Genomic DNA, 23,694 nt, shown 5'->3' with positions numbered 1-23,694 from the left:
AAGAAATGTGTTTTGCTTTTGTTCACTCCTGTCTTTTCCACTTAGGAATGCAACATTGGCTTTGGAGGTGGCTCTAGACCCTGGTCTTTCTGAGCAGAAGGTGGCACATGTCCTAGGCAGATCACGTATCTAGATCTATTTCCTTGGCTCACTAGGCTAATATGTATGATCTCACCAGTCAGCATCAACAAAACATTGCTGGCTGACTACTTCTGTCCACATGTTCACTGCCAGCACCCATGCATAGCTGATGGCATTGAGTGACTGCAAACTGGGACTCATGGCTGTCTTTGAAAAGCATTCTTCAGGAAAAAAAAATTAAAACCTGTCATCCTAGATGTGAAGTTTAAAGCCAGGGAAGCCTTCTAGAGTGTTTCTTGTGCATCCTGCATAATTGCAAGCCTCATTTGAGTCATTAGTAAGCAAATGTAAGAAATACTTCTGGAAGTGCAAATTGATTTCTTTTGAGGCCTGTAGCTTCTTAGTCTAAAAGGAGTCTTTATTAAACAGGTGGAACATCTCTGCAGTCTTCCTTTTTATTTTGCATTTATATCATCTAAGAAACCTAGCCTGAGAGAACCTGCTGTCTAGTGTGGTCAAGAGGACATTTTGCATACAACTTTTTTCTGCTTAAGGGATCTTACTCTTAAGAAATTGAGGAAACACAAGGATGGATTCTTTCATAGTCGTGGAGAAGAGATGCCTTCAGATTACAGATTTTAATTTCAGTTTCTTAGGTTTAGAAGTCCACATTCCTTTGTAATATTAACAATAAGGTATAATTCACAGAAAATATTTCAGACTCCTAGTACTAGAGTTTTGCTGCAGATACAGCATTTGGTCATCCCACAACACAAAAAACAGATGCAGTTGCATAACAGCTAAAGTGATAAAACTCTTCCTAATTGACTCCTTTTTATTAAGATTCATACTGCTAGATGAGAAAGTACAATAGCTGGATTACTTTTTTTTTTTTACTTCATGTCTGACACATCTATGTAATATTAGTCAGGTTAGTCATCTTCTATTTCAAATGGTTAACTAGGCACTTGTTTTTATTTCCTCTGGTCATTTTAGGGCTGTGATTTGAAGAGCTGTTACCTGAAGTGCATGCATGATTCCACATATTTAGTGTTTCATAGAAACATCGCTATTCTCAGTTCTCATCATGAGAGCCTACACCTAATTATTAGCATTTCATCCTCTCTTTTTTCCTCAGTCCTTACGCAACCCAAAGGGAAATGTCACAGTAACAAGTAGCAGAACTCTTACAACAAGACAATCAGGAGTACTTCTTAATGTTTAAATGCTGCTTAATAAGGACAGGAGAGAGTTTATGAGAACGGGACTCTGTATGAACACTGACTGAACTATTGACTACGGTACTGGGTGGCAGTGGTGGTGCTCAGTCTGCCAGAGTTCTGGAAAGCTCATTGCTTCTTTTGAATACTATTACTGTATGCAAAGGGTGCAGAGTAACTATGTGGGGCATAGGATGCTGTCCTGTAAGATATTGTTCAATAGGAAACCCTCTTTGGATTAGATGACAGTCTCTGAGGGCAGTCTCTCAAGGAGCAGTAACCTCATAGCAGTGTTATCCACAGAAATATGTTGACTGCATGGATTTTTGCAATCTCTGTTCTTTTCCTGCCACTGTGGAATCTGCTGCTTGATGTCTGTATATTGGCAGAGTTACCAAAGGTCATTTATACTGGTCATTTTTTTTTTAAGATTGGTGAACATGTATGGGCTCATGTGTCACACTCTTTCATTGAGAGACTTCAGTCTCATTTATGAGAGTAAGATTCTAATCCATAGTACCATAAATCTTGATAAACATGCTGACTGCTCTGTGGTTTGAATTTTTTAATATTGTTTTTACCATGGAATTCTCTATTTCCCGCTCTTTCTTAAGTGGAGAAACTAGAAATCAGAAAAGGCAAAACAATTTCTGAAACTGAGTGGGGTTTCTCTAGCACTATGGTGACTGTTTCTTGCTGCATGCAAATATTTTATCTACACATAGATATATAGAAAAGCATAGGAAAAAAAGAGGCTTTCCCCCTCTTTTTCTTTCTTTTTTTTTAATCCCCCACATATTTTGCTACCTTGTGATTTTTGGCTCAATCTGCAGACTTGGGGTGGGAAAAAAGTCAATGAGAGAGAATCACCAAAATGGAATTGTATAAGCAGATTCCTACATATACAATAAAACCACTCAGTGGTCCCTGAAAAATCTAGTTGATTACAGTTCATAAAACCTCTGTGAAAAACTAATTTTTTCATTAGGTATCTGATGTTATGCAACCAGTGTCTTAAATAGTGGAATGAGATGGGGTTATTGAAAGAATGTAAGGTTCCAATGAATATTCTGAAATGGCAAATATCAAAATAGAGATGAAACTAAGATGTTGCTTAGCAACTGTGGTAGCCTCTGGTGGCCACAGATGAATAATACAGTGAGTGTTTACAGCAGCATTGCTGCTGTAAAGTGAGTCTGTGGAGCAGGATATCGAAAGAACCTAGTTCTCCTCATGAAATTTTATAATGATTTCTTCCTCATTCTGGTGAACTTTCAAACTACCTTTGTCAAGGATGGAAAACGAAAACCTGGCAATAAAACTTATTTTGCAAATTGATGTTTTCCTAGTGATAACACTTTTTACTAAATATTTTGGTCTTACGTTTTGTACTAAAGCAGCAATAAGCTCCAGCTTTCCTGTTCCTTGACTTGTCTTCACAATTTGATGCAGGATTATACTGGATTAGTTGTGCATAGGCTGCAGTAGCAGAACTGGGAGAAAAAATATTTCATTATATTTGATTAATAAAAATTGCTTTCAGTATTTTTTCTTGTTGCATCGTATTCTGTAATCCAACGTCTTACTTATGCAAGTTGTGAACTGTTTTGAACATTCTCCTGAAATGAAATTTTGCAGGTGGAAAATGGGATGTGAAGAGTGAAACCTATGTATGAAAACACGGTCTAAATTTGTGGAAATTTTAAGAGTACTCATTTTAACCAACAAGTTTGGTAGGTGTGAGGATCTGATTCAAAAGATGTGTTGCAGTTCCAGTTTATCCTGATGTTTTCACCCAAAAGAGTGTTACGTTTTTGATGGGTACTTTAAAGTCTGTTAGTTGCTCAGTGTCCCCTAGTTTGGACTCCTGAAAATAACCTTCCCCTTCTAGAATGGGATCTTAAAGCAGAGTACCTTGCAGAGTACCTTGCCTTTAAAACAAAGACATTCATAGTAGTGTTTATTTTACACCCTGTTTGTCTACATTGTTACAAAGGGTATTCCTAAATAAAAATTGAAAATACTTTTGTAAGATCCTGTCAAACTCGATAGTCCTTGCAGTTTCTTGAAGTATATTCCTCTATATTTCATCAGCAGTATTTACTGCCATGTCAGAACAGTAAACAGACAAAAAATGAATTGAAGATGCCAAGTGAAGTACTATTTATTAGTTGACCAAAGAAAGGGAAGTGAGGTGCTTGGAATTCATATCTTAGGTCTGATAGAAGTCTGTGCCTTATATGAATTAGACTCTGCTTCTGAAACTTAATTTCTTATTTCAACTGTATCAATTTTTTGCATATCTGACCAGGGATAGCAAACAAGATGACTTTTTTTATTCTGGGAGGAAGTTGCCTAAAGATAAGTTCACTTCTGCTTATTTCAGTCTGATGATCTACTGTTTGCATATATTATTCAGCTTCCATATATACAATTATATGTAAAACCCTATGCAAATAAAACTAGATCCTTAAGCTCACAACCTAATTACCATTTTAGACTTTTCTAATTGTAAGCCAGCTGATGACATCTTCCCCAGCTATATATATCTATATAAATACAAAATATCATCATGGCTTGTCTTCGCGAACGAAGATTTAGGAAGGCTCTATCCATGTTTGTTACAAGCACGCTGGTGGTTTATGAGGCCAATACGAGATAGACATGATGTCCGATTGCAAAAGGCACAGCAGAAAGATTGCTTAGGTGGTATATTCAGCAAGACACGATTCTTTCTGCATTATCTTTTCTCCTCAAGTGTGATCCTGCGTGCATTCTCAAAGGGAACAGCAGCGTTAAAGATGGTGTGTCTCCAGACCTCCCGATTTGAGGCCAGAGTAGACCAATTATGATGATCAGTATGGCCGAGGCTGGGAGTCCTTGTATCTTCTCTTCGGGGCTCCTCTCTTGCGGCAGCTGGTGGCAAGTTCACCATAAAGCAGGATCTTAGGGAGGCGGTGATCTTTCATCCTGGAGACGTGCCCTGCCCAGCACAGCTGTGTTCTCAGCAGCACGGCCTCAATGCTTGTGACTGCTGCTTGTTCTAGAACAGATGTATTGGTCACATAATCTGACCAGTGGATGTTTAGGATTGTTTGGAGGCAGCGTTGATGGAAGCGTTCTAGGAGACATACAAAATATATAAAGTACATAAAATATATTTTTTGTGTGTGTCTATGCAAATAACTTATTCAAAGAGGAGGGGATTTTTTTTGTTTTTTAATGACTGAGCTTATTGGTAGAAGACTGTTTAACTTGAAAGGTACCTTCTCAACTCTGCAATTGCTGCTTTCTTGCTGAAGATGTAACAGTCCTTCAGAAGACTGGTGGACTAGTCATCTGACCACCTTCAAAAGTCCCATTTTAGAGGGTTTTTTAATATCTGACAGGTAATACTGATCTTCTGGTAGTTAAATCAGCTGTACAGCTAAGTTGGGAGAATAGCCCAGATTGGAAAGGGCCTCAAAAGATCATGTGCTCCGACCTTCCTTGGGAAAAAGAGCCTGGATGAGATTATTTAGCACCCTGTCTAATTCTACCTTGAAAGCCTCCAATGATGGGGATTTTCACACATCCTTGGTTCGGCTGTTCCAAAGAATCATTGTCTGTTTTTTTGGTATTTTTTTAAAAAAGTGTGTCTTGTATTGACATGGAAGTTCTTCCTATTTATGCTTCTTTACCCACCAACTGATAACAGCCAAACTTTACCCCCACCCCTCCATGGTAAAAAAAAAAACCCTGAGAATATTTTGTTCAGCTTAGGCTTCTATTATATGCCAGATACAAGATGTTTGCGTATCAAGAAATGGCACAAGACTGTTGCCAAATGCAGTCCTTGTTATTATGTTAATTCAAAAACATTGATAGGAAGAGTAAATTTTTTATTCTTTTAAAAAGCCAAGTACAAAAGGATTTTCCCATCAACTGAGCAATTACTTTCAGGACATTACTGTTGTCCTCCTTTGCTTTTGTTCCAATATTTTTGTTTCTCAGAGTATATGAGTTGACAAGTACATTAGCCTTAGGTGTAAGTCAGCACCTCAGAAATTAACAGGGCATATCGTGCTTTGCTGCTTAAGGTGTTGCTGATGCAGATCAGTAAAACTTTGCCACCTAAACTAGTGTAACATAATTTCAAAATTTATTCCTACTAGTTCAATTCACTTATTTCCATGATTAGAACTCTATAAAGAAATCATCTTGGGTTTGTGTGCTTTCTACTTCCTGTTCCTTAGGCAGCTTAGCAAAGAATTAAGTCTGGATATCTGTGTCTGCAGAGCTTGTTCTAATCATGAATAAGTTGAAGAGTCATCTCTGCTATGGTTGCTTAGTGTTTGACTATGAAACGTTTCAATTGCAATTTGGGTGACACTATGAGTAATTTTTCTTACAAGTTTGAGATGTGACAAATCTTTGCCTTGCAGCAAATACAGAAAAATAATTGTCCACCCATTGACTCAAGAGAATTTGATCTGTCACTGTACCCTTCTACTAGGGTAAATAAATCTTACTCTATTATTGGATGCTTGATATAGTAAGAAGTTGACTGCCGTGGAATTTTATTAGAGAGTGACTGTTTATCATTGTAAAAACATGGATTACCTTCATTGTCTAGGGTCCTTAGCATATTAATGCAGTGATTTACTAGCACTGAAAACATGCTTTTTGATTTTTTTTTTCTTTTTTTCTATGTAGTAATGAATAGAATATTAGGTTGGCAGGGGTTTTTTCAGTTCCCATTATTCCACACCATTAGTTGCTTTTGGAAGATATTTAGGCTCTGATTAATGAATAAATGTCTTGTGGTACATGGCAGAGTTGCTAGTAAAATTTGTTAGGTAGCAAGCCAACATCTATGGAGTAAGCTACCTTTCCATAAAGAATACGTGTGACAAATAGTCCTAACACTAGGTACAGCTAATAAAGTTTGGGTAAACTAGCTTTTAGAAGAAACTCTTTTGTGGGTTTTGGTTTGTTTGGTGGTGGTTTAGGGCTTTTTTCTAATTTTATTTTGAAGCTTTATTATATACAAATATTTGTTTTACTTCACATTGACTTTCCCGTTAGGATTTCTGGTCAATTTTTGTGATTTTTTTTTTCTTGAGTAGTTCAAAAGATATCAAGGCTCATCAGTGGTCACTGACCATCTTCTTTGGCCACTTTTCTTCTTTCTCTTCTTAGTCAATTTTGACAGCCTTGTAGTTGACAGTTCTTCATACCAAAGGTGCTTATATACAGCTTACACTTAAGATGGCACTTTCCAGGATGCTGGAGACCTGTATTAGGTGGCTGCACATGTCCTGTGTGCACTGAGTGCTCCATTCATCTTACAGTGTTGGCTTTCACCTGCCTTTAACACAGTTCCATGAAACAGAAACCTGGGAGTGGATGTGGTGAAAAGTGTGGAAATCTCTTTACTTGCTTCTGCTGCAGTCAGAAGAGTTTATGCTGTCAGTTCAGTACTGCTGAAAATCAAACTTCTGTAAATGATACCTCTTTTGTAGGCTTAAATGTTACAATACTCTACACGTAAATCATTGCTGGAGTTATCACAGAACATGTATTTACATAATAACTTTGAAATTTTGTGCTTTACTTACCTCATTTTACATTTAATTTTTAGTCTCAAGATGCCTTATGTACTTACGGAATTTTTTTCTTGGTTCATCATGCTCGCCTTTCGAAATCCCACGTGTTTAGTTTCAGTAGAGGAATTGTATGGGGGGGTGTCTGGTGAGGTGTGAGGTACCAAAGGGTAACTCGGGAGCCAAGAAGCAGCCTCTGTAACAGTCTATATGTAGTGAGGGTTAGGTGATATCTGTTGCAGATGTTGTGGATTACCCCACTGCCATCTCACCAAACTGACACGGGGTATTAAACAGAGTAAGAAAGATGACTTCTGTTCCTGCTTGCTTAGAAATGAAAGTGAGAAAGAAGACAATGTGCAAATTATAATAGTTCATGTTTTGATTTGAAGAGAGAATTACTTCAGAAATTATTTTTGGCATTTAAAAAAACCCCACGAAAACATTAAAAAAAAAAAAATCCCTGAGGAAGTGCAATGTGCCGTGCCCGCCCATACCGCCAGGACAGGAAGGCTGTGCGTGTCTTGGCCCCTCGTGTGGGCCGAGCTGCTCCCGCTCCCGGCACAGCCCCGGCTATTTTTAGCCTGTTGCCGGGCAGATTTGGTTTATGGAAAACAGCTCTCCCACAGCCAATCCCGAGCGGGTATGCAAATCTCCGGCAGTCCCCGCCGTCGGGCAGGGAGCTGGTGTGGGAATAAGATGGCTGCCGGGGGGGTGTCCTGGCCTCTCTCAGGCACCCACTGAAAGAAAACTCATCCTTTCATGTGGGAAATGGGCAAATAGCTTCCCTGCTCCCCAAAATCTGAGAGTCCCCATCAGGCTTCAGTTGGATGAGTTTATGAAATGATGTGCCCACTCCAGCCCCGGGTGCTGCGCTTGGGTGGGGCAGGTCTGGTACAGGTGAGGCAGCAGGTGCAGAGCCCCTCCTGAGGAACGGTGCCTTCCCCGGGGGAAATACTGATAACCCTTCCCACAGCCAACTGCTGGTTTTGTTCCATTTTAAACTTTCTATATTGTTACTAAGAAAATGTAATGAGCAAAAAAAAAAATTCATGAAAGGCGCTTGTATGCGTGTCGAACAGTAACGTTTTAATACCGCATCGCCTTTTTTTGTTGCAAGTTCTCACTTCTCTTTCTCCTGGCATTTGAGAAGTGACCTCAGGGGACCACTGTCAGCATCAGGCAGCTCACCTCTGAATTGCAATGTCACCAAGCTGCCAGTGTTGGAAAACCAAGGTTACGCTGCTACAGCTAGTTGTATAAGTGATACAGGAACTAGTCTAGAAAATACGGACTATTGCGGTAAATATATCAATTTTTTCATTACAATAATCCTGCATTTTATCTAACAGAAGACTTGTAAAGAAATCTGCCTCAAGAGGATGCAGATCTGTACACATTAGTGATACCTTCTCAAAGCTGTAGCCTGTTGAATTTTCACTTGAAATTATAAATTTTGAATTTATAAATTATAAATTATTTCCTTATAAAAGGAAAAAATACTGTATTTTATAACACCTGGAAAACCTAAGCATGAACAGAACATCTTGCCTTGCTTTTTCGAGATTTTTGTTTCACAGAGTTTCTTGTATTTTCTGGTCTTCGTGTGCATGAACAATTCAAGTTGTTCAGGTCTTATGTTTGGAATATCAGAAGTTGGGTAAGTTTTTTATTGTAGATGTGTTCTGGCAGTTAGTGTCCACTTCTATGGAATTTTTAGGTCCTACTCCTATTTAAGGATAACAGTGACTGTTAATCCTATGCTAAAGCTGGAACTGCAGTATAACATTGAAACTGTGTATAATAGTACTCCACAAATGTATCTTGAATGCACTAATTAACTTCATAGATATTCAGTAAATCCTTTTTTTTCTATGGAAAGAAACATACTTAGTGTTTAAGCTTGTGCTGAAAAAAAATCAGTCTATAAGAAAGCTGAATTTTGCTGTTACTGCTATTTCAAACAGCAGTACTTGTTTAGTGTTTGGAGATCTCACAGTTGAATTGAAAGCTAATGTTTTGACTTGTTGATAAAAAGTTGAAGTCTCTAACACTTGTGGGAAGTAAGAGAACACATTATCACAGCCCTTTTGCTGAGTTCCAGACAAGCAGTTTTACTAGTTTAATAATCTAAATAGCTGTTAACATTTAGTTTACGGAAAAAGACAAAACTCTCCTTGAAGAATCAGGTTAAGGTCCACATGCTAAAGAATAGGTGTTTCTGAGGCACTTGAGTTGCTTGTAAAAGTTGTCTAGGAAAGACTCTCCACGTTTTCCATTCTTCCATGTTCCAAAGTATGTGTTTTTACATGTAGTAGTTATCAAGGCATAACCTGATGAACACATAAGGACAATTCTGCAAAACCGTCAGGAGATGAAATATCTTAGCTGTGTAAATGGGCCTGACAGTCATTTTTTTCCCCAAGAGGAATCTAGTTTTCCCCCGAGGCACTGCAGCCTCATGGGGAAAAAAGCTCTACAGTAAAAAATTTGGTTTGAGAAACAGGTTCACAAGCCAATGTCAAAGGCAGTAGTATTCTCTTGAGGTAGAGGAGACAGAAGACAACTGCTTAATTCACAGTAATGCCACAGTGACAAGAATGTAGTTCAAGTTTGTACATGAAGTTGTCCGTCACATACAGTACACAAGACTAACCTGTTTGAAACTGTACCACGAGTTTACTCTGGTTTCAGAAGCCTTTAACCCATAGATTTGGGTGTTTTTCTTAGGCGTAGATACACACATGTATGTAAGTGTTTTGCTGAACTTCAGAAGGCAGTTTGCAAGGGTGGGGGAGAACGGCCTCTGCTTTCAAGGCAGAAGGTCATACTGCACTCGTCTCAAAACACTGATTTTCTGCTGGGATACTAGAAAAGCACAGGTGCTGCATGGCATGTGAAGAAAAGAAAGCTTTCCAGCTGCCGTACTTAAACCCAGGTTGGATCTCGGCAGTTTTTTTGATTCAGCATCACAGAATTTAGTGATCTTAAAACCGCCTAAAAATGCTCTTGCGCATTAAACACCTCTTCTTTATTACGTCTGTGCACCCGTGTGCTCGCACTCCTGGGTCAGCGCTGTTGCGCAGCTCCAGGTCTCACGGAAAGCCCTTAACTTTCCATCAGGCCGTTTGGAAGATCCCATTCTCTTAACGCGCGCCCCCGCGGCCGTGCCCGCGCACGAGGCCCGCCGCGTGGGGGCTTGTTGCCAGGCAGAACTTAAGGAGCTCCCGCCTGATTGGCTGCGGCGCGGCGGCTCCGTTCAGCCAATGGGAGGCGGGGCTGGCGGCCGTCCCCCCGCGGTGCCGCGGCCGCCGGGGTGTGGCGGCGCCCCCTGGGGAGCGGCGGCGGCACTGCAGGGCTGCGCCGCGGGGGAACGCGCCGCCCGCGCCCCGCACCTCCGGAGGGGGGGACAGATTAGCTAGAGGGGTGCTTAATTGCCGTTCACCTGGTCTTGCTGCCCGTGCAGCTAGGGGAAATAGGACAGGATGGCGACGTAATTTTTTTCTTAGATAACTATACATCCTTCTTTCACTTTCAGCCAACACTAACTGTAGCCCTTTTAAAAGGGAGGAAAACTCAAATCACCTGTGGTGTGCTAGAAGAAATATTATCTGCACATATGATAGTCATGGCCTCTGCTTTCTTTATTACATTTAAAAGCAAAGGTATAGTTGTAAATGGAGATCATTAGGCTGGTGGTTTGTCTTCCGTTCAGTTAGATCAGTTGACTTGTATTAGTGGTAGAAAAGCAAATTATTGGTATGTTATTTCAGCACTTATATCAACGGTGTGGAGGAATTCAACTGAAAACTGCTTTTTATGAACCATAACTTAAAAGGTAGGTTCTGTTCACCACTTTCATTCTCTGAGGCTCTCCACCTAGAACAAAATACTCATGACCATTTGCTGCCTCACTTTCCTTGATTTGGCTATGCCGTATTTTAAGTAGATTTTAAGTAGATTTGCGCATTTGAGCACTGATGTTCATGATCAGTGAACTTTCCTTCATCTGTGTAGTTCTTGTCCTTTGGCAAACGTTTTATGGTTGCCGTGCTTTTGGCCAGCTCTGCAAGCCCCCCAGGAACCCTCTACCTGTGCTGTTCTAGACCCATGATATTATGCAAACCCCATTGTGCACTGTTTAGATTGCAGCTTCTCCCACCCCCTGTGTTTCCATGACCTTCCTTTTGTCTGCTGCCTGTTACTAGGCAGGATTCAGGCAGCTCCTTGCTGATTGGCTTAACGTTTGGAGCAGCTCATGGGCTGCTTACCTGAGCACATGATCATAGGCTGATCCAGAGCATCTAATACCTTCCTTTGTTACTTTAGAGCTGTGATCTCTCTACAGAATAATAATAATTTTAAAAATAAGGAAACAGAGGAAAAACTTTTTAATTGGCTTAGAGAAGAGACCTCCCCATATTCCTAGCTGCACTGGCAGCCATGTAGCATTTTTTGCCATGCAGCGCACATTTCATCATGAGAAGGAAATTTTCAGGTATTGGAGGGAGGTGCCTAATGCTGTGTTTGTGTCTCACATGCTGAAGTGTATATGACTTTCAAGCCTAAAATGAAAAAGGGAATTTTCATATCTAAACAAAAAAAAAATATAGAAAATATGTGCATGTTGATACTTCAAAATTGAGTCTTGAGTTTAAAAAATCATAACAAAAAAATCAGCCCAAAACCTACCACCTTATTTACAGCTTTTAACCCTTATACATGTAGCTCTACATGCAGGAGTCATTTTGTGCTGTTCTGTACAAATGCCTTTAATTGAAATAAAACATGCCCCTCCATTGGCTTGGTGCCTGGGCCACTCATTTCCTCCTTGTGACTTGGTCACATGATGAGTAAAAAAAGAGAAAACACCCAAGCATCAGATGAGCAAAAGTAGCTTAAATTTGTTAATGTTAAGTATTAAGGGAGACTACCAAAATACATTCATTTAGAACACTAGTAATTTAAAATGTTTTATTTCTGCAAGGTAGCTTTGCCCTGGCATTGCTCTCTGAAGAGCTGCCTCCTTGCCCCTTTGAGAGGCTGGAAGGCAGTGTTTATCAGATGGCTCCTGATTGGCTTTCACAGGTGTGACCAAACCTATCTGGACTGGTTACCGATTGATTTGTTTCTTTTACTCAGCTCTCACATGAGATCTGTTCCTTGGCTGCACTGTGCTCCCTTGTGGGTATGGCTGGAAACACTTCAAAGCTGCTCTGCTGTGCTACGTGATATTTCGCTGTTAAAAGATGAGCACTAAACGCTAGTTCATCTCATCTGTGCTTGTAATTTTGTCACTGAGGGTAGCTTTTATTGAATATTTTTTAGTAGCTTTTATTGAATACTCTTTAGTTGCAAAAGATTGTGGGATTGAGCTGAAAATATGCATGAGTTACTCAAATAACCATCTAACAATGGAATTTTGAGAAGCCTGTTTTTCTTGCAGGTTCTTTCTACAACTGTATAAGAGCTTTATTTTTAACTAGATTTTGAATAATGTCCTAAGATAAAAAATAAACATAATTTTTAAACATATTAGAAATTGAAGCTGGTTTTTTCAGTATTTTTTAAGAAAAAATAAGGATGCATCAATATAAAGGTATTCTGATGTTTGATTTTTTAAGACTGCTATTCTTGGTAAATTTAAGATGAAGTGTCTTTCATTTTCTCTGTATTTACTCTTATGTTAAAAATATGAGTGAAAAAGGAAGTTAGAACAGAAAATATTACATTCTTTTAAGTTATATTTTATATTTTTTGATTACAAAGTGATGCACTTATAAATCTGATTTTAAGTTGTTTGTAAATGTTATATTAATCTGTTAGTATATCTTTTGGTGATAGAAAAAGTAAGAATATGAATACTGTGATATGTTTTGTAAATTCTTGTAATGCCTGTAAAAGGAAGCGTTGTAGTCTGGGAGATTAAACTATTTGTCTGTTGTAATTTTGATGCAAAGGCCCTATATTCTCGTACTATACTAACAGTAGACTCTCACTCATGAGTCACCTATTAGGAGCCTTGGAATTATTCAAGGCTAGCCAAACCTGATATTTTCTATTTTTTTTTTTCCAAATTGGCTCTACAAGATAAAAATCTGTAACAGCATACATGTTGGTTGTAGGGGATTATGTGCATGGAACATGAGTATGATTGTCAGTATTCTATTACATGACGGTATGACATATGCTTTTATAACGATGTGAAAAAATGTGCCTTACATGCTGAGTTTTTGGGAAGACGGAAGGGATGTGCTTTCAAAAACTGCACGCGCGCTTCAGAAATACTAGAGGTTTTTACATGCGTTTTGTAACTTCGGGTCTAGAATTCCTGTGTTAAATATGTTCTCTTCTGAAGAAACATGAAGAAACTGTATTTAGCATGCAGGCAGCTCTGGAAAGGCATTAACATCTTACCTGGATTTCATATTTCATCTGATTGAAAATGGCTACGTGATGAGAACATTTTCCAAGAACAAGTAAAGTGATGTTTCCGATCAGTGTTTCTATAGATGTTATGTTTTGCTCCCAGTAGTGGCCATGCACTAATAGACAATCTGGTTCAGAAAATCTAGTTAAGACTGGCAAAAATGTATATCTTAATGGTATTATTGAGAGTCTATAAGTAGAGCTGATACAACATTTTGTCAAGAGATTTAGGTTGGAGATTAGAAAAAGGTTCTTCACCCAGAGAGTCGTTGGGCATTGGAACAGGGAAGCGGTCCCAGCACCAAGCCTGGCAGAGTTCAAGAAGCATTTGGACAATGCTTTCAGGCACATGGTGTGACTCTTGGGGACGGTCCTGTGCGGGGCTAAGAGTTGGACTCAATGGTCCCTGTAGGTCCCTTCCACCTCAGCATATTCTGTGATTCTGTGATCTGTTCCTGAATGTGAGTGTCCAAGTATTATGTACTATCAGTAACTCAAATACAAAAATTCCAGACTGTCTTGCAGAAAAGAACTGTAATAAAGTGGAAGGGAAGCTCAATGTTGCATTAATAGGAAGTGCAAAAAATTGCCTTCTGCTTTGTCCCTGGTTTTGTCAGGTCATGTTAACTAAGCATAAAAGAAGCCTTATGATTGTAAAGTATGGCACGTCATGATTGTGGGGTTTAGAGTTTGTCTTGGTAGTTGAATTCATATTGTACCTTAGAATATATATTGGTATCTTACAATGTAGAATATTGCAGTTGGGGATAAACATTAAGTAATTTTCTTCATAAGCAAACTGTTCCAAGTAAACTAGGAAAAATCCAGCAGACCAAAATGGTAGGAGCTTAAGCGTGTGACCTACAATGAGATGCTGAGAGAGCTTGACATCTTTAATCGCTCAAGAGAAGGCTAAAGGGCACTCTTAGGACTGCCTAAATAAAACTTGGAGGAAAAGTTGGTTGCAAAATGGGGTGGAGCCAAATTGTTACTTAGAGGCTGTGGAATATGTTTTCTGAATTTTGTGACTTGGGTCATAAAATTGTAGAATAGCCTGAGTTGGAAGGGACCACAAGGATTGAGTCCAGCTCCTGACCCTGCATGGGACAACCCCAAGAATCACTCCATGTGCCTGAGAGGGTTGTCCAAACGCTCTTGAACTTGTGATTACACAAAGCCATCAATTTGAGCTAATGTTCTCAATAGTCCTGCTTTCTTTTATCAATAAAATTTTAAAAATAATTTATATTGCACCTGAAAAGACAAAATGCAGTTTATTAATTAATTTCTCAGCTCTGTGAATGAAAGTTAATTGAGGGATGATGCGAAATGAATAATCCTAAATACTTAAAATGCATCATTTGTCTAATAATTCTGCTGTATCAGTGTTATAAACATTGCCTATCTGGTGCTTGTGGGCGAAAAAAATCATATAGAGATAACTGCCTGATTTTTTTTTTTCTACTTGCTCTGTCTTTTAACTACTGTTACCCAAGTTAATTTTTGCATGTTTTTGAGAAACTTAATAAAAGCTGTATCCTAGACAGGAGTGACTTATGATGGTGTGTAGGGCTAAATTGGTTAACATCAGCTGAATCACGATCTTAGTTCTTGAGTTACATTTGGTGTGTAACAACTTCCTTAACTACTTTCTGCTTCTGAATATTGCCAGTATGATCCTTTAAAACTAGGCCCTAAAGCAAGACCACGTGGGGGGAAACTATTTTAAAATTCCCTGTGGATTTGCTTTGTTTAATGGAAACAAATTAAATAAGATTTTCTTGTATTTCAACAAAATCATTATAAATTCTTAGGTAATGCTGATTTTATCTCCATTTATTGATTTGATAAAGTAGATTTTCTATCATTTTTCTTAATTTTTTTAATAAATGTTCTTGTTTTTCTTAATATTTGTGTGGGTGAATGGAGTGAATATAATTGTACAGAGGGCAAAACCACCCATTTTCCTTGAAAGAGGAAATTTTTCTGTAAGGTGCTGCAACACCTGTAGTTTTTATGGCCAAAAATAGTCTTAGTAAAATATTATTGCAAATTGAATGAAAGTGCTTTAAAAACCCAAGTTCAGTTAACCATTGTATAGATAGGGAAGATGAAAGTGTGTTTATCTATACAAAAGAAAGTATCTTAACGAAAGGTTCAGAAATTCTTTCTATAAAATGAAGGTTTTTTTAAAGTAACTTGATATAAAAATCCTGTCATTTACCCCAGTTGTTAATTCTATTTGAAACTCATGAAATTACATATTTTTAGAAAGATAAAAATATTCCTGGTCCCTCAGTTTATATTTATTTTTACTTTTTTATGAGAAGAAAGGCTGCTGACTCTTGCCTTAGTACAGTATCTGAGACATCTAGTCTAAAATGTGTAGTAAGACTACTGCTGCCTAATGTGCGATTTCTGTGATCTTTGCATACAGGTATTTGTGCAACATGTATAGAAACTTGTATTCACTTTTTGTGAGGTCAGGTAGTGTTTTAATTGTGTTGACAGTTGTTTCTTTGTTTTTGTTGATACAGTTAAACTGGTTACTTTAAAATATGCTAAGTGCTACAGGAGTAGTACTAAGATAATGATGATAAAATTTTCCCTTCACAATTCTTTCTGAACCTTTTTTTAAGGGTCAAGATGGATAGCACAGATGAACCTCAGAAAAAAGTCTTTAAAGCGCGAAAAACAATGAGAGTAAGCGATCGACAACAACTTGAAGCTGTCTATAAGGTTAAAGAGGAGCTGTTGAAGACAACTGAAGTGAAACTGTTAAATGGAAAACATGAGAATGGAGATTCTGATTTAAATTCCCCTTTAAGCAATTCAGACTGTATGGAGGACAAGAAGGAAGTTAATGGCATAGTTGACTTGTGTGTTAACTCTGAAGAAGAAAGAACAGCTTCTGATGAAACTAGTGAGGCCAAAAGCCCTGAAAGTAGGACAGGAAACATAGTCAGTGACATAGAATCCAAACCTCTAACGCTGTCTCCAGAAAATACTACTCCTGAGCAAGATAAAGATACTGTTACTGCAGTAGCTTGTGAGGCAGAAAATGGAGTGCTTGGTAGCAATAAAGACAACTTCCATGAACAAAATAATACAAAAGATCATTTGGACCAAAGAAAGAGTGACATCCCATTGGAAGCTGAAAGTAAATCAGTCGATGATACTACTGACTCTTCTGAAGAAAAGGGAGAAACAAATAATATAACTGTTAATTCCAGTTCACCTAGTGGGGAAAAGAGGACTGAAGTAGTTACTGTTGAAGAGGCTGTTGGAGAAGCAGCCATCTCTAGCAGTATGGAAGCTGACCAGGAAAAACAAGAGGGCAGTGCAGGTCTTTCAGAAACCGCTGTTCCGAAGACATTAGATGAGCCAAGTCAAAGTATCTTGGACAATACTGACTCTATGGAAACAGATGAAATTATTCCAATTTTGGAAAAACTAGCCCCTGCTGAAGATGATCTGAGCTGTTTTTCTAAAAGTTCTCTGCTTCCAGTGGATGACACAGCCCCAGATTTGGAAGAGAAAATAGACAACTGTTTGGGTTCACCATCCAAGCAGGAAAGCAATGAAAGTCTGCCAAAAGAGGCTTTCTTAGTATTGTCTGATGAAGAGGATCCCTGTGATGAGAAAGAGGAACGGGTTGAAGGGGTAGTGTCAAACAAGTCAAGTCTTCCAGGTAAGAATTTTTTAAATTGGTAGTTTCTATTCAACTTTGGGATTTTGTTCATTTTTTAGAATGACACACAAGTTTCATGTTTCTGAATCAAAACGGCAGTGTTATCCTCCAGTTATGTTATGTAGTCTTGCAGTTTTCAAGGGTGGCGTTTGAGGCCCAGGAAAAAATAAAAGTAACGCCAAGAAACTATCATCTTAGACATCTGGTTTGTTTTGATTTGGGGTTTTGGGTTTTTTTTTTTTTTCATACTCTTTGCAAATTTAGGTGCAAACTTGGGTGAGGTGGTAGGTGGAAAAAGAGAAAGGATGAGTAATTGCCAGAGATGGAACAGAAGGGTTTGTGAGAAGAGAAATGCATTCATGTACTGCTCTTCAGGGAAAGAAAGGGTTTCAGCCTTCTTTAATGTGGAAATAAATGGTAAGAAGGAAAACATATTTGTAATCCAGACATGCCACAACTCTTATTTGTTGTAACTTTTTTTTTTCATTAGAAGACAATATTGGAAAGGTTTCATGAAAAATGCAAGGCTTTTATTCATTTAACTCATAGTGGGGTTTATCTAACTTTGATAACTGTGGCATCTGATTAATGCTTTTAAATGTTAAGTGTGGGAAGCTGGTACTTTAATCTCTTCATGTAGTTAGCAGAAGATTTTTTAAGTTAAACTGAATGGATTGTCCTCTATAGTCTATTATTGTCAGAGTTTTGTAAGCTGTTTTTTCTTTTTTTTACATTGGGCATTCATTGTCGTACTATTGCACTTCTGAAAATAAAACAGATTAATAATTTATGGATAACTTGACATTGCTCTTCTATCTGTAATTAAGAAAGATGTTGTTTCAAATTATCTTGGGGTTGGATTTTTTTACTGTTCTTCTTTCTTCTTCCTTCCCCCCCCATATTGTTTTATGAAATGATGACCATGCTAACCCAAGTGGTTTTAAATATACTTGACTGGGTAGAAATTCCATAGCTTAAACAAGATTCAGGTGTTTTTCAGTCAGGAAGTTAGTAACCACAGTTTATCAAGTCTTGTTTCACTGTTGATGAGACTGTCTTTCACTAATGTGAGATGGCATTCTGAGTCTTCAGTCTCTAAACAGCTAGAGAAATGGAGGTAAGAATGTCTCTTCAGCCGTATTTCAGACTCCTCCTTTTCTGGTATTTACCTTTGAATTTGTGCTAGTTAAACAGAGATAAGGTAGATTCCATAGTTTTTTCTAAGGATCTTATTCAAGTGTTAATTGTTGCACTGAGATTGCACTGGGATTGCAAAAGTGATACCATTGTTGTGCAGTTAAAGTCTTCCAGAAACTACTGGAGGTGGAGGAGGCAGGGAGAAAGAATGTGTGTACTTGTGTCTAAAATTATAGTGTGTTACAAGTCCCTTTTATAAAGTGAATATTACAAATTAATTGATTACCCTTGTTCTCACTGCAGTTTAAGTGTTCTATTATTGGAGACATTAGGGTTGCTTTTTCCATCTTACCCAACGAAAAAACACAGTGATCACAGAAGACTTTGCTCTGAGCAAAATGGCTGAAGTTAGTATTAAATACTAGACTACTGTTTGCAGAAGTTTGAATTGATATTTTTGCAGATTTTTGACTTTAGTGACAAAATAAATTCTCTTGACTAGTTATTTTATTTATTAGCTATAACAGTTTGGCTTTTACAGTTGCATGGCAGTAATTGAGACTGTTCATAAAATGAAAATTGGTCACTGTCCAGAAGCAATAACAAAGATAATAGTAGAGAGGTTGCATGGGCAGGAAACAATTACATGAGAAAACAGGTAGAGTTATCTTAGAAGATAAAGAATAACTTCTGGAAGGAGTCTGTGAAAATTAAAACTGTGGAGACCACATGAAGATCATTCCAAGATGCTCTATTGGAGGCACAGGTGCAAACTGTTCAGTTAAGAAGTAAGATATCAAGAAGTCCAAATGAAAACCAGCATGGCTAAACAACAATGGAAGAATGATACTAGAAGATTTTATTCAAATGGACAGATTAAGAGAACCTTTTTCTCAGGTGGAATTAGTAAATACAATAGCTATGTTGTCACATATTTTTGTAACAAAAGATCATACGTTAGAAAACCTTGGAGCCCTTTGGATAAGCAAACAAGCACATGATAAGGAAGACCTGATTGATGTATTTGAATTCACTTGGATATCCAAGCACAACTGATTTCTTACCAAGAACTTTTGGAAATTAAATTGTCTCCATGTAAGATAGAAAGTCCTCATGGAGGAAATAATCAGTCGAAGAATGAAAAATAAAACTGCAGTTATCTGTTCCAGAGACTGCACTGCGTGACAGAATTAATAATTTGCCTAAAATGAACAGTAAGTAGTGAGGTGACAGTTTGCTGATTATATTGTGAAGGACTGGAGAAGAATTTTTACAATCCTGAATGACTGAGGGATAAATATGGCAGATGAAACTCATTGTGGTTATCTACAAAATGGGTCTCATGAGTACAAAAGTGTTAATAAATTGATAGGAAAGTAGAACTGACTCACCACTTAAAAATTTTCCAGAATTATGGAAGGCAGCTTTGAGGAAATATTGATAGAGTAGCAGTTGAAGAAAGCAAGTAAAGAATGCTGGGAACAAATTAAGAAGCTGAAGAAAACTTTACCATGAGACACCGAGGTCTTAAATGTTTTTGTTAATTCTCTTTCCTTCCCACTCCCCATGTCAAAGAAGATAGCACAGAATTGGAAAAGGTACATGAAAAAGCAACAGGGAAGATCATGGAGTAATTTTAATTTAACCCTCTGATGGTCTTTATTTCAACCTCCTACTCAAAGCAAGTCCAGTTATATCACATAGCTCAGGGACCTTGGCAGTTTACTTTTGTGCTTCTCCACGGGTGGATAAACCATAACTTCTTCCTGGGTGGCCTAATATTTAACCAACTTTAACAGTGAAAAATTTTCTAAATTGGAATCTTCTATGTTCCAGCTTGTGTCCACTGCTTCCAGTTCTGTTAGTGTGCACCTCAAAGAGTAGTGGTTCTATCTTCTCTCTGTCCTCCCTTTATGTAATGGAAGGCAGTGATACAATCTCCAATTAGTGTTCACTCATTGAGGCTGAGCAAAGCAGTTCCTCACATACCATGTTTTTCCTTATGTTTTTCCTTCCCTTAACCGTTCTGGTGACCCTCTGCTGGACTTGCTGTGGTTTTGTCAGTGCCTTTTTAGGATTGGGACTCCAAAATCTGGACATAGTGCTCTGGATGGGAGGAGGAAGAGCACTCTGAGGGTTTCTCGAGTGCTCAACAAAAGATAATCACTTCCCTCGTTCTGCTAGACACATTTCTTGTTAATATGGCCTGAAATGCTATTGAACTTACTCCACACTGCTGATTAGTGTTCAGCTGTAGCAATTGTGGCACAGACACCCCCGCTGGTCATCAGAGAATCATTTATTTATTTAAAGCCTCTATTTATAGAGGAACTAGTTTTGTTGCTGGTCTGTGAGCTAAGCATCTTCAACCTATCAACAAGCAATACTTGGCCCTATAAAATTACAGTATGCATATTTCTACCTATTAACGAATAATGTCCATCTTTGCACCTATCAGCTCTCAACACACTTTCTTCTTTTCTTCAGTCATGTTCTGGGTCTTTCGACCTTTGGCTCCATGCAGATCGTAGGCACCTCCTCCCACCTTCTGCCACGTTCTCTTCCATTCTGGCAATGTCGACTGCTTTGTTAACCCTTTAAGTTCTGCCCTGGTCCACAATCCTCCACATTCAGCTTGCTTTCCACCATGAGTCAAGGCCCTGTTCTACAAAGATATGTTCTAGCCAGTCAACCCCCAACCTGTCCTATTGCATAGGGTTATTCTATCCCAAATGCAGGACTGCATTTGCACATGTGCTTGGTCCACTTTTTCAGCCTGCCAGTTTGTCTCTGAATAGCAGCTATGCCCTGCAGAAAACTTACCACTCCTCCCCAGTTTGTATCTATGAACTCACAAAGTGTGATCTATCCACAGGTCCGGGCTATTAGTAAATACAGTGCACGGCATCAGTCCAGTGCAGATCCCTGAAGACTGTCTCTAGTGCTAAGCCACCTGCTGGATTATATATCTCTGATGCCAATTCTTTGAGCCCATTGTAAAAAACCTGCCAGATCTGCCAGGCATGGTTTGCCCTTGCTAAATCCAAGCTGAATATTCCCAGTCACCTTCCTTTCCTTTGTGTGCCTGATAATGGCTTCTGCTGAGGACTTTTTTTATAACATCCCCAAGATGTCAAGTGAGGCCAACCAGCCTATAGTTTTTCTAAACTGTCCTCCTTGACTTGTCTTGAACGTGGCACTGACATTTCTCTTGGTTGCCCAAACTTCCCTTGGTTGCCATGAAGATGATGGACAGGGGCCTCACAGTGCCAGCAGCCTACCTCCCTCAGCACTGTTGGGTACATCTCATATGTCCCCGTGGACTTCCCTATATCCACCTGGCTTTGATGCCTCTGTTAATAGAGGATTTTCTTCATAATGTTCCATCAGTGCTATACCCATTCAATAACTTCAGATTTGCAGGTAGAGAGGGAGTCTTCATTCTGTTGTTGGAAGTCACGGGCTTCTTATTCCTCAGTTTTTAAAATCTCCATTTATTATTATTTTGAGTGTGGCCTTTAGCTGTTCCTGTGTCCTTGCACTGTGTGAGGCTTGAGGTTTTCTGTGTGCAGAGTTGTACTTTATCCCCTCTTTGTCTGTTATACATTGTCAGGTTGTTTCCTCCTACAGCTTCTTCACTTCCTGACTCAAATCATATCAGAAAGAGAACTTTTAGACAAAGATGAAAAGTATTTTATGGTAGAGTCTTTTAGCCTGTAAAAAAGTTGGAGTAGAGATATGACAAAGATGTGGAAAACAGCAAGTGGTATGGAGTCTAGATACTTCCTTTCTTTTCCTCGGTAAGAACCACATGGAGGAAAGGAAAAAAGTGAGAGGCAGGATCAAGGCATGAAAGAAGAGGTGATTTTCCAGTGGAGAAATATGGAGTTCAATGACTGGTAGAAGTTTACCTACATTTGTCTTCCGTGGAAGAGGAGTTTTCTTGAAGTCTATCAAGGACAAACCCTAAGGCTCTGGAGGTCTTTCACCAGCAATTTTTCAGAAAACCGAGGAAGTTTTCTAGGACTGTATGTAACTGTTCTTTTCTCCTCCTTATACTTCTCCCTACTTGATAGCTGCTGTTGACATGAAAGTGTTAGGAGTAGGATCCTGGATTGGATGAACTGTTGGTTTTGCCTTGTGCAGCTGTTGCTATGTTCTGTCTCTTACCTAATCTGTACACTGTCAAATTGGACCAAGTAAGTATCTCCGCCAGAGCAAATCTGAAGTCTGTCTTTCTCAGAATTTCTAGCGCTTCAAGTGCATTCTAGACACCCAGATTCTAGGCTTTTCTATACAACCTTTTAAGAAAAAACCCTGCACTTAACAGTTAAGAGTACAGCCTGTCTTCTGAAAAGAGAATTTTAGAACATGTTAGTTGCAGATAAACAACTAAGCATGAACTTTTGTTTCTATGTTGTGATAGAACTAGCTGTCCAAATTCTTGAATTCACTAATAGGAAAGTAAGTTCCACTTAAGTAGCACCAATGAAACCACTCTTCTGCAATAATATTTCTCTTTTTGTTTTTTACTTCAAAAAGGGATATTGGAAGACTTTCAGAGAGTTGCTGCAAAAAGTATTTCAGCATTTGGAAACAAACTTCATACTGGAAACCTTAAAAGAACATAGATTTTGTTCATCCAAAGGAATATTAAGGAGGTCTTTAAATCAGCAAATGGTAGCTGAATATATTGGTAGAAAAAGGTTTCTTTAATGCAGCAGACAAAGACATAGTGTGCTGCATTTTTGATCCACTGGATTTTGCAAACCAGAAATCAGACAGACTTCTGTCTGACAGACTTTGAAGGACCCTTTAATGGATATTGGTTTGCTCAGTTGTAATCTTTCAGTCCTTTATGGATATTTTTTTCCCAACTAAAATGTGTTAATAAATAAAACAAGGATATTTTGCTTTGCATTCGATTCACTTGATTTATTTTTTTTATATATTTTATGATACACAAGAGGACCTAAATAGGTCCAGTCTCCTTTTCGAAGTAGGGTCAACTCTCAAATAGACAAGGTAGCTCAGAACTTTATCTAGTTAGGTGTTGAAAACTTCAGTTGATAAGACTGGATGACCACTCTAGGCAACCTGGCTTTCTTCATGTGTTCATTTTTCTTTTTATTGGTTGGAATCTCTGATTTCTGCTTACATGTGTTATCTCTTATTCTTTGCTATGCACCTCTACAATAAGTCTGGCTCCATCTTCTTAAAAGCCACCTAACAGACACTGAAAGCAGTTTTTAAGTCCCTGTTAAGATTTGTTTTCTCCGTGCTGCACAAGCCTCTCTTACAGGTCCCCAGTCCCTAAGCAGTCCCTTGCTCCTTACTGACAGATGGCATAAGGCTGCCAATAAAGAGCAATAATTACTTGCTATGATACACTGGCTCTGTTCCTGTAAGCCAGCTCAGGGAGTTCTGGACATCCTCTGCTGCCAGGGCACGCTCTTTGCTCATGCTTTGCTTGCTCTCTGTGTGAGCCCTCAAAGGAGAGCTGCTCTCCAGCTGTGTGGCCCAAGCCTGTGTCATTGCAGGGGTTCTCCCT

General features: G+C 38.6%; 1 protein-coding gene across 12 annotated transcripts in view; it reads left to right on the top strand.

Moving 5' to 3' along the window:
- The window catches only part of ATF7IP (activating transcription factor 7 interacting protein), an 88,544-nt gene that overhangs the window by 21,777 nt on the left and 43,073 nt on the right, over positions 1-23,694 (top strand). For 11 of the 12 annotated variants that reach the window (XM_064655221.1, XM_064655228.1, XM_064655216.1 and 8 more), the window contains exon 2: positions 15,955-17,006. In XM_064655221.1, coding sequence (XP_064511291.1) covers positions 15,962-17,006 — 1,045 coding nt within the window. In that variant the 5' untranslated portion in view covers positions 15,955-15,961. Of the gene's footprint in view, positions 1-10,655; positions 10,725-15,954; positions 17,007-23,694 lie in introns of those variants that run through there. The other variant, XM_064655225.1, reaches the window with a different exon arrangement.

This window comes from Pseudopipra pipra, chromosome 5 (genome assembly GCF_036250125.1).
Source record: "Pseudopipra pipra isolate bDixPip1 chromosome 5, bDixPip1.hap1, whole genome shotgun sequence".
Lineage (NCBI taxonomy): Eukaryota > Metazoa > Chordata > Aves > Passeriformes > Pipridae > Pseudopipra > Pseudopipra pipra.
Note: the sequence above shows the minus strand (reverse complement) of the source record. Positions and strands in the feature narration are given on the sequence as shown.